General features: G+C 52.7%; 1 protein-coding gene across 1 annotated transcript in view; it reads left to right on the top strand.

Annotated features, from left to right (window-relative positions):
• DYNC1H1 (dynein cytoplasmic 1 heavy chain 1) overlaps positions 1-14,647 on the top strand; it is a 76,397-nt gene that overhangs the window by 51,808 nt on the left and 9,942 nt on the right. Inside the window, exons 39-57 of the mRNA XM_047080080.1 lie at positions 26-232; positions 311-432; positions 932-1,097; positions 2,046-2,209; positions 4,365-4,494; positions 6,052-6,185; positions 6,620-6,734; positions 6,836-6,997; positions 7,079-7,293; positions 7,406-7,610; positions 8,871-9,044; positions 9,158-9,277; positions 9,421-9,541; positions 10,652-10,847; positions 11,175-11,292; positions 11,381-11,596; positions 12,191-12,403; positions 12,514-12,641; positions 14,281-14,434. Of these exons, the coding sequence (XP_046936036.1) occupies positions 26-232; positions 311-432; positions 932-1,097; positions 2,046-2,209; positions 4,365-4,494; positions 6,052-6,185; positions 6,620-6,734; positions 6,836-6,997; positions 7,079-7,293; positions 7,406-7,610; positions 8,871-9,044; positions 9,158-9,277; positions 9,421-9,541; positions 10,652-10,847; positions 11,175-11,292; positions 11,381-11,596; positions 12,191-12,403; positions 12,514-12,641; positions 14,281-14,434 (3,060 nt within the window). The remainder of the gene's footprint in view (positions 1-25; positions 233-310; positions 433-931; positions 1,098-2,045; positions 2,210-4,364; positions 4,495-6,051; positions 6,186-6,619; positions 6,735-6,835; positions 6,998-7,078; positions 7,294-7,405; positions 7,611-8,870; positions 9,045-9,157; positions 9,278-9,420; positions 9,542-10,651; positions 10,848-11,174; positions 11,293-11,380; positions 11,597-12,190; positions 12,404-12,513; positions 12,642-14,280; positions 14,435-14,647) is intronic.

Below are 14,647 nucleotides of genomic sequence, written 5' to 3'. Positions count from 1 at the left end.
GTCGATTTGCCTCTTCCGTCTAAAGGTTGTGGGTCTTAACTTCTCGAGTGCTACCACTCCAGAGCTCCTGCTGAAGACCTTTGACCACTACTGCGAGTACAGACGCACCCCTAACGGTGTGGTTTTGGCCCCGGTGCAACTTGGAAAGTGGCTGGTGCTATTCTGTGATGAGATCAACTTGCCAGACATGGATAAATACGGGACACAGAGGGTCATATCCTTCATCAGACAGGTTTGTGTACATCCACAAGTCCCCACTGACCTCGTTCACATTTGCCATTAATGTGCTGACCCTCCCGCTTTCCCTCAGATGGTGGAGCATGGAGGCTTTTACCGAACCTCAGATCAAACGTGGGTGAAGCTGGAGAGGATCCAGTTTGTCGGGGCTTGTAATCCACCCACGGATCCTGGAAGAAAGCCCCTCTCTCATAGGTAACACACAGCTCCGTAGACAGCACTGGCCTCACACACACCCCTGTTCCAAGATTGTTTTAAACGTAGCACAGCAGAAATCTGGTTTTGGTCGTAAAAAGGTAACAAAATGCTGATTATCGTAGGGTGGCCCCTGGGCTCCTTGTGCCGTGCTGCAATACTGGAAAAGACACTCAAAAATAAAAGCACTGACTCTCTGGGTCGTAACGAGCTAACTGCCCCAGACCTGTCTGTGGGGCCACGATGAGGCTGTATCAGCCTGCATCATTTTCCCTTTTGGGGTTGGCTCTTTTTCAAAGTTTTTTGCACCTACTGTTAGTGTCGGCGCCCAGGCCCCAGCAGTCTGTGCGTGATCTGCGCGAATGGGGACGTGAGGCCTGTGTGGGTGGATCGGGAAACAGCCCTGGGTCTGGGCCTGGGCTCGGGCCGGGCCGGGGCACTCTCCGCTCAGGCACACTGCTGATCAGCTGGGAAGTCTGAGCCGGCCGTCCTCACGCAGATTCTTGCGCCACGTGCCGGTCGTGTATGTGGATTACCCGGGACCCGCCTCCCTGACGCAGATCTACGGCACCTTCAACCGGGCCATGCTGCGGCTCATCCCGTCCCTGCGCACGTACGCGGAGCCACTCACCGCCGCCATGGTGGAGTTCTACACCATGTCTCAGGTACGCGGGGTCGGGCGCTGCTAAAAGATGGAGCTTTATTTAGAGCTCTCGTTGAGCCGGGACTTCCCAGAGCCTGTCCTCAAATCATTCTACCAGGTACCATGACTGCAGACGTTTCCCTTTTTTTCTTGTTGCCCTTGTCTGCACACGTTACATACAGTATTTTTTACAAAATCGGTACTGTACTCCTCAGTTTCTCAAAGGACACGGACACTTGTTATTACAGCACAACCATGGGTGTGCGTGTGGTTATTTGTAATGATGATGTGTTGTCAAACTGCTCTCCGGGCAGCTGGGCCACCGACGTGGCCGCCAGCATCGTCTCCATCCGCCACCCTCATTACCACTTTCAAACTGCCTGGTGAAAGGAAGCGGTTCTCCTGCTTGGGACTCGCGCATCTGGGACGCCTTCCGGTTCCGGTGCCTCCCGGGGCACTGAGAGCTGCTGGCCACCCCCCACCCCCGACCAGGCACAGCCGCCCCGCTCCTCCCCGATTGCCTGCACATCCAGTAGTGTCCAGAAGTGTCCAGTACCCTTCCTGATATTTAGTTTGCTTTTCGTTCTGTGGAACTGCAACTTTTCCTGCAGAATTTTTAACATCATCAAGTGTAAATCTTTTTTTTTCTTTGTTCCTGCTTTTAAAATCGTGCTTAGGAAGGCTTTCCCTGAACTTAGGAATTACATGCTTTAAAGTCTTTTCAGAAGAGCGTTGTTGTAGTTTCGTTAAATAGAATTAATTTTAACATAAAAGTGAGCAACTTGGATGGAACTTTGTTCCAGATAGTTGTCCAGTGGTGCCAACGTTGTCTACTAATTCATCCTTAAATTTTCTAGGGTTTAGGTTGTCTGTTTTGAATATAAAAATGTTACACAGCACTTGATCTCTTAGCCACTTTTCATGTGTTTTAAGGGATTTATACATACCTCCCACTTTTCTGAACCTGCAGGAGAGATTCACTCAGGACACACAGCCCCACTATATCTACTCACCCCGTGAGATGACGAGGTGGGTACGAGGGATCTTTGAGGCCCTGAGACCTCTGGAAACCCTGCCTGTGGAAGGCCTCATTCGGATTTGGGCACACGAAGCCCTCCGTCTCTTCCAAGACAGGTAAGGCCAAGGATGCGGTTAGCTCCGTGCTCCGCCTACACTGATGCTTGTGGCCCTCCGAGTTAGGCTCTGTGCAAGGCTGGCCTGCCCAAGTTTGAGCCAGCCTCTGTTGGTGGTGGAAAGGGGCAGAGGCGGCAAGGGCAGCGTTGGCATCTGAGCACAGCCACCCCCAGCATGATGGGTGTCAGGGCTCAGGGACTGCCCACCACCAGTAAGGGTAGGTAGGTAGGTAGGGGGCGAGGCACTTCCATTAAGCTCGGTAACTCTCATGCCTGTGCCCCATAACCTTGTCCAAGCTGGAGTTTTCTGGCGAATTTAAACGCTTTCTGGGGGCACCTGGCTGACTCAGTCGGTAGAGCGTGCAGCTCTTGATCTTGGGGTCATGAGTTCAAGTCCCACACTGGGCATAGAGATTCCTTTAAAAAAAAAAAAAAAAAGTAGGAGCCCCTGGGTGGCTCAGTCGGTTGGGCATCTGACTTCGGCTCAAGTCATGATCTTGCAGTCCATGGGTTCGAGCCCCGCATCGGGCTCTGTGCTGACAGCTCGGAGCCTGAAGCCTGCTTCGGATTCTGTGTCTCCCTCTCTCTCTGCCCGTCCCCTGCTTGCGCTCTGTCTCTCTCTCAAAAATAAATAAAAGCCATTTTAAAAACATTTTTTAATAATTCTTAATTTACTATTTAACACAGCACCACAGTTTCCTTTCTTTGGGGGAATGTTCTGCCTGTGAATCGGGCTGCTCGGAACAGTGCAGGAGGTCAGGCCTCTTGTGGCCGGGCAGGTCTCCTCGCTCACAGGGTAAGTGTGAGGTGGCCGTTCGCAGAGGACATAGTCCCTCTGGCCGCTCGCAGTCCCAGGTTTATGTGGTCGGTCAGTTAATGTTACTCCTGGGAGAACCCAGGGCAGATGGCTCCCTCCAGACCGAGGGTACGGACTTGTGTGTCCAGCGGCTGCACCTCCAGACCAGTGAGTCCTGCCTCCGGGCAGCTCTCCTCCCCCGAGCTCACGAGGAGTCTCAGAACTTGCTTCACCGTAGGTCTCTGGCTCTCACACCGGGCTCCTGGGAGTCTACTGAGTCACACAGCAGCCCCGCCCCAGAGCCCAGTGCACGGCATGAGCGAAGCAAGTGGGGGAGGGGAGCAAGGAACATCGCGTTAGCTTCTTTTTATTTAAAACGGAACAAGAAAAACTTCTAACCCTCTCTTTTTTAATAATGAAGAAATTTGATGGGGGCGGTGCCTGGGTGGCTCAGTCGGTTAAGTGTCGACTTCAGCTCAGGTCATGATCTCACGGCTCATGAGTTCAAGCCCTGCGTTGGGGGCTCTGTGCTGACAGCCTGGAGCCTGTTTCAGATTCTGTCTCTCTCTCTCTCTCTCTCTCTCTCTCTCTCTCTCTGCCCCTTCCTGCTTGTGCTTTTTGTCTCTCTCTGTCTCAAAAATAAATAAATGTTAAAAAAAATTTTTTTTAAATAATGAAAGAATTTGACCCATAATTTCACAGATTTTCCAAAATGGCAGAGATAAAGTTGTGTTAAATTCCAATTGGCTGCATTAACTATGTGACCTGCACCCGGTAGCCTGAGTGCGTCACACATTCAGCTTCTCAGGAGGTGCTCATCACCACCCCCCCTCCCCGGCCCATCCATGTGGACTTGTTCAGTCTTACCTGCTTCGTCATGGTTTCCTTTATAAGCCCTGGGTCTCTGGCACCACGTGTGTTGGCTGTCCCCCTGTTCCCCTGGGAACTTTGTATTAGGCAAGTGTAGAAACTAGAATCACGTTTCCATGTTGTAAATCGATGTGATTAAACACTTTTAGAGGAATTTTTTTTTACTTGTTTTTTAAGTAATCTCTACACCCAACATGGCACTCACCCTCATGACCCCCACATTAAGGGTCGCATGTTCTAACTGAGCCAGCCAGGAATTTTTTTAATGTAACGGTGCCATAGGTTTGAGGGGTTTTATGTTTAATAACATTTTTAATTGTTTAAGCTGTCTGGAGTTAAGATTCTTAGGTTTTTCCATTGGGAGAAAAATGAAAATTTCCGGTAAAGGCTAATTCTAGCCCTTGGAGTTGCCCACAGCCCCAACAAAACGGGGTGTTCTCTCAGCACGGCTCCTGTTTGCATTGATACACACATGGCTCTTCTTCGACAGACTCGTGGAGGACGAGGAGAGGCGCTGGACAGACGAGAACATCGATATGGTTGCTCTGAAGCACTTTCCCAACATAGACAAAGAGAAGGCGATGAGCCGGCCCATCTTGTACAGCAACTGGCTGTCAAAGGTAACAAGTTGTCATTTCAGAAATACTTCCTTCTGCTCTTTCAGTTAGAATTCTCTTCTTGTCAAACAGACCTTTTTCCCAAAGTACCCTGTAAGCAAATCATTGGTTCCAGGCACGATGCTGATAACTTACGGTAGACTGTCCCCGGAGTGTGCCCGGGGCTGGCGGGCCGGCCGTGTGTTTCTTATCCCATGAGATGGTTGCTGCCAGAGCCATGCAGTCCCACCTGTCAGGGGCCAGGCTTCGGTGTGTTTGCAGCAAAAGGAGTCTTCCCCTTTGCTTTCACTTCCCTCACACTCCAGAAATGAGCCAATTGTGAATAATCCATGTAAAAACATTTCCTGGACTGTTATACTATACAAAGTTGACGCTTCTAGAATAGTTGTGAGCTGTTCTTTTTCTGAAAGAGAGTAGGATTTTTAGTAAGATGTAGTTTCAATGTGCGTTCCATTCAGCAGGTAGTTCAGGCACAGGGATGAGGAAAATCTTGTAGAGAGCGCACAGTCCAATGGGGGAGAGAGACCGATGGAAACAGCTCCGTCTGGAGAGATCTCAGTAGAGCTGACCCTGATATTGGCTCCTAAAGGGGCTTGTACACCTTTGTCAAGAAGGGCTTGCCAGGCAGAGGGCCTGACAGAAGCAAAGGCACAGAAGCAAGAAATAGCAAGACAGCTTTGGTGTTGCTAGAATTTTCTGTGTGTTTCTGGACTCCAGATGCTAATCGTTCTCATTTATAGGCACCATCTTCTCCCAGTGGCTCATCTGTCGCCGTCTTTATGGTGTCTTCTGACAAGCACATGTCAGAGTTCTGTCATTTAAACCCATAACCCGTGTGTGTGTGTGTGTGTGTGTGTGTGTGTGTGTGTGTGTGTGTGTGAAGTGAGCTACAGGTCTGTTTCCAGTTTTCCCCTGGGACGTCCTGACCCAGCGCTATTTGTTGGATGATCCCTTACTTGGCAGAATCTGTCATTATGGGTTCCCTGCCTGCACAGGTCTGTTTCAGAGGCTCTGTCCTGCTCTGTTGCTCGTTTGTCACTCCTTGTGCTCAAAACTGCATGACCTTGATCGATAATGACAATGAAGTCTGATAGGATAGGCCTTCACACCTGGTTCTTCTTTAGGGCGATCTTGACCTGACCGTCCTTGGCCCTTTCCTCTTGCAAATGAAGTTTAGAATTGGCTTGTCAAGTTGTGCTAAAACCACCCCACTGTCCACCACTGAGATTGTTTGTGGCTGGGATCGTATTCACTTTCTCTGTCAAGTTGGATGGAGCTGACGTTTTTACAGCAGTTCACTTATCCCTGCACGGTCATGGTTTCTGTCTTCTTCATTTATTCAGGCCTTCTATGAGGTATTTCAGGGACGTTCCGTTTTCTCTACAAAGATTTCCCCTGGTTTTAGATCGAGTCCCAGCTAACTTACGTTTTTGTTGCTATGTTGTAAGTGATACCTTCTCGTATATTTTAACGGTTTTCTGGTACCTGGAATTGTAATTGACTGGTATAATACAGAAGATGATTTCTCTTAGTAATTGGGTGTTAATTCTTTTTTTCTAGGATTACATCCCAGTAGACCAGGAAGAGTTGAGAGATTACGTCAAGGCTAGGCTGAAAGTCTTCTATGAAGAAGAACTTGACGTTCCTCTGGTCCTGTTCAATGAAGTGTTAGACCACGTGCTCAGGATCGACCGGTGGGCTTTTTGTTGTTACAGCCTCTCTGCTCACCCACGCCACTGTTCACGTAGTGGTAGGGGATCCTCCCAGCCGACCTCCCCTTACCTCCACCTCTGCCTTCTCAGCTAAGCAACCCCCCTCCCTTCTAAGTCCCGCTTCTCCGTCCCTTACCTGCCTCCCGCACACTCGCTCGGCTCCTGCTAATAGTCTGTTCCTGCCATGATTGACACCTCTTGTTAGATTCTGCCTTGTGCCACCTGGGTGTCTGGAGGATAGGACCATGTCCCCCACTAGGCCTGGCAAATAGCAGTCGCTCAACAAGTGGTTGACTTACCAATTTAAGTTAAAATACCTTAGAGATGTTGTAGGTTAACTCCTGAGAAAGTTTAGGACCCGAGTGTCAAAAGGAGAACAGAGCCTAAAACCCTTTCATCTTTTCTGATGCTGTCAGGATATTCCGCCAGCCTCAAGGCCACTTGCTTCTGATTGGTGTCAGTGGAGCAGGAAAAACCACCCTGTCCCGTTTTGTGGCCTGGATGAATGGTTTGAGTGTGTACCAGATTAAGGTGGGTCTGGTCGATGCCTCTTACTCCCAGCGACAGTTTCCCGACTCACGCACACGGCTCCCTGAATGAGATTGGACCTAACCTGTCGACTGCTTCCGCAGGTGCACAGAAAGTACACCGGGGAAGACTTCGATGAAGATCTTAGGACGGTGCTGAGGCGTTCCGGCTGTAAGAACGAAAAGATAGCATTTATAATGGATGAATCCAACGTGTTAGATTCTGGATTCCTGGAGCGAATGAACACCCTTCTGGCCAACGGGGAGGTACGTGCCACGTTGCGTGGTGTTGGGTGGTGGTGTCAGCTTCCCAGGGCCGGTCAGTCGTAATGCCCTCTCGTCTGTTAGGTCCCCGGCCTCTTTGAAGGAGATGAGTACGCCACTCTGATGACCCAGTGCAAAGAGGGGGCCCAGAAGGAGGGCCTGATGCTGGACTCGCACGAGGAACTGTACAAATGGTTCACCAGCCAGGTCATCCGCAACCTCCACGTCGTCTTCACCATGAACCCGTCCTCGGAGGGGCTCAAGGACCGTGCGGCCACCTCCCCGGCACTTTTCAACAGGTGGGACGACGTGTGCTCGGCTCTGGGTTACTCTGGGTTACAACAGCCGATTTCTTCTCAAGGGACAGACCTGGCTCTTGGGAGCTATTTGAGACGTGGGCGTCTTTTGCAGGTGTGTGTTGAACTGGTTTGGGGACTGGTCCACTGAAGCGCTGTATCAAGTGGGCAAGGAATTCACGAGTAAAATGGACCTGGAGAAGCCGAATTACATTGTGCCTGATTACATGCCGCTTGTGTATGACAAACTACCACAGCCACCGTCCCATCGGGAAGCGATTGTAAACAGCTGTGTATTTGTTCATCAGACTCTTCACCAGGTGGGTTGTTTCAAGGTCCTGGAAAAAGCAAAACTAACCATCGTACTGACGTAAATCGATGAAGATGAGACCCTAGCGTATTGCATATTAGGCACAATACCATTGCTCGCTGCTAACTCTTTCGGTGACACATCCTCCTACTTACCAGGCTGCACCTTCTGAGATCCTTGACCTTCGCTGCTCTGTGGATTCTGCTTCCGTAAAGCGTTCTACTCTGCTTTCCTTTTCTCGTTGCCGCTAGGTGCACGGGTTCTGGTTCTCTATCCTAGGCCAGGGGTTGGCATACTTCTCCTGTAAAAGGCCAGATAGTTCATGTTTGAAGCTTCATGGACCAGGAGGGTCTCTTGACTGCTTGGCCCTGCCTTGATACACAGAGCCTGCACGGCCCGCATGGAAACGGGTGGGTTTGGCCGTGTGCCGCTAGTACTTCGTCTGCAGAAATGGGCAGCGGCCAGGTCTGGCCCACTGGCCAGGGTTTGCTGTCCCTTGCTTTAGACTCCTCATCATGGAAGAGTCCCATCTGCTCCCATCTGAAAGGCATTCGTAAAGACCACTCTGAGCCTGTGGGCGTCCAGTCGACCACTACCCTGCCACCCCCTGCCATTACCTGCAGGCTGCCTCCACTTGCCTCTGGAAGGTAGCCCTGCCCTGGCTTCCTTGGCTGGGCTCGTGTCCTCGTGCCGTGGCCGGAGAGGCCGGAGCAGCTGGTCCCACGGAGCCGCGCCTCTCGCCCTCTTCCTGGTGCCACCTCTTACTTTGGTGTCCATGGAAAATAAGCAGAAGGCCTAGGAGGCACGGCATTACACAGTGCCCCCCAGCTGTACACGTGTGAGGTCGCCAGGGTCATCAGAGGTTTGACGAGCGAGCTTAGGGGTTCCCGGGGCTCCCTGAGATCTTGTAGGAGGCTGAGCTGAGACCCCAACTCAAGTGTGACTCCTTTTTTTCTCATGTGTGTTTATTTTGAGAGAGAGTGAGCACACGTGTGCGAGGGAGGGGGAAAGAGAATCCCAAGCAGGCTCCGTGCTGTCAGCGCAGAGCCTGGTGCGGGACTCAGTCTCACAAACCGTGAGATCGTGACCTGAGCTGCGACCGAGGGTCAGATGTTCGACCCACCGAGCCACCCGGTGCGTCTCAAGGGTGATTCCTCGGGGCTGGGTCCCTGCCCCAGGTTACTCGGCAGCCTACAGAGCAGTTAGCGTTTGGAGGGCAAATAGCAGAGAACGTCCTCGAGAGCGAAAAGATTTCACTGTCTTCTCAAAGGCTAATGCTCGGCTAGCGAAGCGAGGGGGCCGGACGATGGCCATCACACCTCGCCACTACCTGGACTTCATTAACCACTACGCCAACCTGTTCCACGAGAAGCGGAGTGAGCTGGAGGAGCAGCAGATGCATTTGAACGTCGGGCTCAGGAAGATCAAGGAAACTGTCGACCAGGTATGTCCATCCCGGGTGCTCGCTTTGCTTGCGGGCAGGGGGCTGGCGTGAGGACCCCTTTCCGGGAAATTTCTGTGCGGCTCTGTCCCCCTGACGCGGCGCCCGTCCCGCAGGTGGAGGAGCTGCGGCGCGACCTGCGTATAAAGAGCCAGGAGCTGGAGGTGAAGAACGCGGCCGCCAATGACAAGCTGAAGAAGATGGTGAAGGACCAGCAGGAGGCCGAGAAGAAAAAGGTGCTTGCCGGGCGTGGAGGTCTCGTCCGGGTGGGCTTCAGACTGCTGGGTGGGGGCGGAGCGCTCAGCAGAGTGAGGACCGTTGCTCGGGTCGCACTCGGCAACACAGCGCGGACCCGTAGCTGAGCCGTCCCTCTCACCAGGTGATGAGCCAAGAAATTCAGGAACAGCTGCACAAGCAGCAGGAAGTCATCGCAGACAAACAGATGAGCGTCAAAGAAGATCTCGACAAGGTGGAGCCTGCGGTCATTGAGGCCCAGAATGGTACGTCATAGCTGTCGGGGGTCTGGCTTTCTAGAAGGGGCGTCTTCTGTCCACGGGGCTGGCTGTGCAGCTTGGGGCTGTGCCCAGGTTGCCCCCAGAGGCGCGTGCGTGTCTGAAAGCATCACTGGCAAATACCTGAAGGTTTTTCTAAACACCAAAGATGGTCTTCATTCCTTAAAGCAAATCCCCACGGGGCTCTCTGCTTCCACCAGAGCCGAGCCCCTCTCATAGGAGACAGTTGACAAAATATGTTTTACGTGAACACGTTTGTTTTTTAATTTGACAATAATTACATGCAGACGCTACTTATGAATCCGACTGGAGTTTCACCCAGAAATGCCTTGAAGTGTGTAGTGTCGTCTTGGGGTTATCTACGCGTTTTCTGGCCAGACCAGCGAATGCTAATTTGCGTACCCATGGCAGTCGCTGCCCATTCCTCATCGACACGGGCTCCTGCGGGACACCATAGCGCCTGGGCCGGGATCCGGGCCGGGATCCGGCCCAATGCCTTGCTCGCTCGCGGCCCATCAGCGCCTGTTTCAAACGTGCGCTCTTCCTGTTACACCATCCAAACTATAGATTTTCCTTGAGAATCTAATTTCGAAGGGAACTTAATTTTTACTGCCGAGTAACCAGTGAAAAAGTGTTTTAGTAAAAGTTCAGACTGGAAAAAGTGCAGTTTAGCTCGTAGAAGGCGTCGGCCATCCTTTTTTTAGAGCTGTTAATTCTACATATTCAGCCAGCCAAGCAGACAGCTTCTAGATTATGGCAGAATGTAAATATTGTTGCTTAAATTGTGTAAGGTAAGTACATAATTGAAATGTGTCAACGTTTTAAGTCTTTATGGGGGTAAAGGAACTAACGGGGACCCGTGAGACATCGCCAAAGGCAGCTTCTTGCTTTTTACGGAATGTTCAGTGTGGCCTTTAGTGCCAGGAGAGCTTCAGAGTTATTTAAAAGGCCAGCTATTCCAGGGGGTTTAAAGACAGAAAGTCCCGCTCGCTGCAGCCTTCTGAGCGGTGGCCTCCTCCTCGTCGGAGCCACGGCTCTGCTGTACCACCGCACCTCACCTGCTTGCCCTCCCGCCCCTCCTGCCACCGTGGTGCCCAGCCGTGAAGTCGATAAAGAAGCAGCACCTGGTGGAGGTGCGATCCATGGCCAACCCCCCTGCCGCCGTGAAGCTGGCGCTTGAGTCCATCTGCCTGCTGCTGGGCGAGAGCACCACAGACTGGAAGCAGATCCGCTCCATCATCATGAGGGAGAACTTCATCCCCACCATCGTCAACTTCTCCGCAGAGGAGATCAGGTGAGCGTCGCCAGGAAGCAGGAGACAGCGCCCCGGCATTGAGAGGTTTCCCTGCTTTCGCGCGGCCCTGTCACCGTGGCCTGTTGTGTCAGAAGGTGGCGTCCGTTACATCAACTGCACAAATGCCTTCTAATCCATTTCACTCAAAGCTGCGTTGGGCACTGACGCCCGTCGGGGGAGCGTGGGGGCGGGAAGGTCAGAGACCACCATCCCCCGGAACACGGGTGGTCCAGCTCATCCTCCGTGGTCACTGGGGCAACAGATGGGAACTGGCCTTTAAAATCTTTTGCCCCACACGTGCTTAGAAACACAATTCCTCTTTTGCAGCGATGCCATAAGGGAGAAGATGAAGAAAAACTATATGTCCAATCCAAGCTACAACTACGAGATTGTCAACCGGGCCTCCCTGGCCTGCGGCCCTATGGTGAAATGGGCCATCGCGCAGGTAAGTGGCGTGGCCGGGAGCTCCTGTGGGAAAAGTCCCCTCCGGTCCCATCACTCGGGAAGAGTTAATTACCGTCTGCCTTTTTCAGCTCAACTACGCCGACATGTTAAAGCGGGTGGAGCCCCTGCGCAACGAGCTACAGAAGCTGGAGGACGACGCTAAGGACAACCAGCAGAAGGCCAACGAGGTGGAACAGATGATCCGGGACTTGGAAGCCAGCATCGCCCGCTACAAGGAGGAGTACGCAGTCCTGATCTCGGAGGCCCAGGCCATCAAGGCAGACCTGGCCGCTGTCGAAGCGAAAGTAAGGTTGTCGCCGGGCGGGAGCACTCTCTCTGCCGGCTCCTCTCAGTTCTTCGTGGGGTCTGACATGAGGTGTTCCTGGTGCCTCATACACGTTCCCGCGTGTGTGCCCGCCTTCTTGTCTGCCAGCCAGCTCTGTCCCGAGAGGGCCTCCTGGTTCACCGGGCTGCGTTAATTAGGACAGGTGGACACCAGGGGGCGATCTGAAGCCAACCTGTGGGGTCACCAAGGACGTGGTTGTCCGAGTCTTGAATTCACTGCTGTGTCCATCGCCATGCCCACACTCTTCCTGACTCCCCGGAATATTCTCCTCTCCTGCCGGCAGTGTCTCTTCTCTCTAGGCCAACCCCCACCTGCTGTTCTGTCCACCCCGGGCCCTCTCCCTGCCCCGTCTCCACTCACGCACGTGTCTCAAGGCTACCCCTGCTTCTCTACACCCTCTTGCGGCCTGATTAGATTCTGAGGCCCGTATCATCCTCAGTCGTGGAGGAGCTGGGTCCTCTGTCCTCTGGGCCTGTGAACAGCCCTCCCAGAGCCCTGTGGGGGGAACCAATTTTCACTTTCTGGTATAAATCCTGTTGGATCTTCCCCATAGGTAAACCGGAGCACTGCTCTCCTGAAGAGCTTGTCCGCCGAACGTGAACGATGGGAAAAAACAAGTGAAACTTTCAAAAACCAGATGTCCACCATCGCCGGGGACTGCCTCTTGTCGGCCGCGTTCATCGCCTACGCGGGTTACTTTGACCAGCAGATGCGCCAGAACCTGTTCACCACGTGGTCCCACCACTTACAGCAGGCCAACATCCAGGTAACAGGCCATGGGGTTCTGGCCTGGCGCCCGGTCAGCCGTTTCCACACTGGCCCGGAAACAGTGCGCCTGGAGCTTTGAGGAGGAAAGGTAACCGCCCTCACTTTCAGTTCCGTACAGACATCGCGCGGACCGAGTACCTCTCCAACGCCGACGAGCGCCTTCGCTGGCAAGCCAGCTCCCTACCCGCTGACGACCTGTGCACGGAGAACGCCATCATGCTAAAGCGTTTCAACAGGTACGCGCTCGTGCACAGGGAACAGCTTGGAAGTCCTTATGCACAGTGACCCCGTGGTTTTGTGTTTCTTCGGAATACGTCTTTGAGGAGATGAAGGGAAACTTGGAAATGGGCGAGCACGCAGGCAGGCCCAGCGCTCGTCTCTGATGGGGGCGCGGCCCTTCCCACCCCTGCTTCCCCACCGCCCGAATTGTTCTGCAGCGAAGGCCTCTCGTGCCACCTTTCAGAGCTGATTGGCGGGCTGTGTGTCGGGGTGGATGACAAAAACATAATTACAAAAATATTACAAGAACTGAAAATATTTAGCTAAAGAGAGTTAAGGGGGAAAGTGGCACCCAGTTTGTGGTTTAAGGAGGCCAGAGTTAGAGGTGGAGGGTGACTGCAGGGAGGGCAGGCTTGACATTGGTTCAGGGGGTCCTCAGGGCCCACCCCACATACAGAGCCACATGCCCTGAGGCTTGACCCTCCTGTGTGGCAGTTCTTAAAGCCAGACGCCTCCAGTGTTTTCTGACTTTATCTCCACATCTTGAAGTCTTTGAATCACTGAAGTATGTCACGGTCCCAGGGACACGTAGAGGATGAAGCCCCTTGCAGGTGTCATTTGATTTTATGAGCAAATCCTCAGGCCCCACCAGTGGCTCCGTGTCTCGCCAGATGTGCTGGTGAGATTATCGGTCCATCGGTGTGGTCTGCGCAGAGCTGGATTCACCTGAATGGGAAGTACACACACTCCTAGGTGCTTATTCAACAGTAGCTTGGCCCACGTGAAGCATGACAAATGTCAGGACAGAATGTGACTGACAGACTGAAAACGCCTCCCGTGCCCCTCAGTAGGAGCCAGTTAAGCGATTACGGTGCGCCTCCGTAGTGGACGGCTGGGGTCCTGCAGATCAGGCCTTTCCGAGTGTGCGTTCAGAGAAGGCAACAGCAGACCGTGCACAAGGGGAGTGGGTGCCGCGTCCCCGCGGATGCACGTGCCCACGCGCACACGTGTCTGCAAACACCTGACCCTTCCCCGAGTAGACAGGTCAGAAACTGGTAACAAAAGCTAGAGGAGGGAGGCGATTCTTCTCACCGCACGCCCTTTTGTAGCTTCTGGATTTTGTACAAGCACCTGTGTGCATTATGATTTTAAAAAACTAATTGGTCATGCACGTGACTCTGGACAAATCCCTGTAGCCTCTTAGTGCCTCATCTTCCTCACGTGTAAAACAGACGTGCTCTCAGTACCTTCTCATAGGCTTCCCCTGAGGATTAAGCTGTGTCTGCTATTTGCCAGGGTCCCTGGCGGCTTGAGCCGTCTGTACCTGTTAGCGGTAGGTGCTGCTGAGCATTGGTTCTGGAAGGGCAGTAGTACACGGAACGGTAATTCTAGCAGAGCGCACTCAGCACCTGGAGAAAAGCACGTGCTGGATGCTTAGAGAAGAACCTGTGTCCCAGCAGAGAAAGAGCTTGTGACTCTGGCCCTGCTCCAGAGAGTGCGTGACTCTGTTAGCTGCTTGCAGAAGTGCTTCCGGAAGGCTTCAGCATCAAGGATTTGTTACGGTTGTCTGGAAGCTGCACTTGAGTAGTGGGAACAACCTTCCCGTCGTCTTGTTGTGGGCTCCTCGAGCCTGCCCTCATGTGGCCTCACCCTCAGGTACCCGCTGATCATCGACCCCTCTGGCCAGGCCACAGAATTCATCATGAATGAGTACAAGGACCGCAAGATCACGCGCACCAGCTTCTTAGACGATGCCTTCCGCAAGAACCTGGAGAGTGCGCTGAGGTTCGGGAACCCCCTTCTGGTGCAGGTGTGTGCATTCAGCCGTTGGTGTGGAACAAAACTAGATTACGTGATGCGAACGGGTAGTTTTTTTACCTTTGTAAGACTTCCTTTAATGTCAGAAAAAAGATAAAGCTTTACTATTGTCCTGTAAAAAGCGCATCCAAAAAAAAGTGTTTATCTGTCATCACCGTCCACTAGAACTTTCTTCACTGATGGCAGTGTTCTGCTTTGTGCCGTC

The sequence above is a fragment of the Lynx rufus genome, unplaced genomic scaffold, assembly GCF_022079265.1.
Source record: "Lynx rufus isolate CCGP_SWC_20201006 ecotype Redwood Valley unplaced genomic scaffold, mLynRuf1.p SCAF_17, whole genome shotgun sequence".
In the NCBI taxonomy this organism is placed as follows: Eukaryota; Metazoa; Chordata; class Mammalia; order Carnivora; family Felidae; genus Lynx; species Lynx rufus.
Note: the sequence above shows the minus strand (reverse complement) of the source record. Positions and strands in the feature narration are given on the sequence as shown.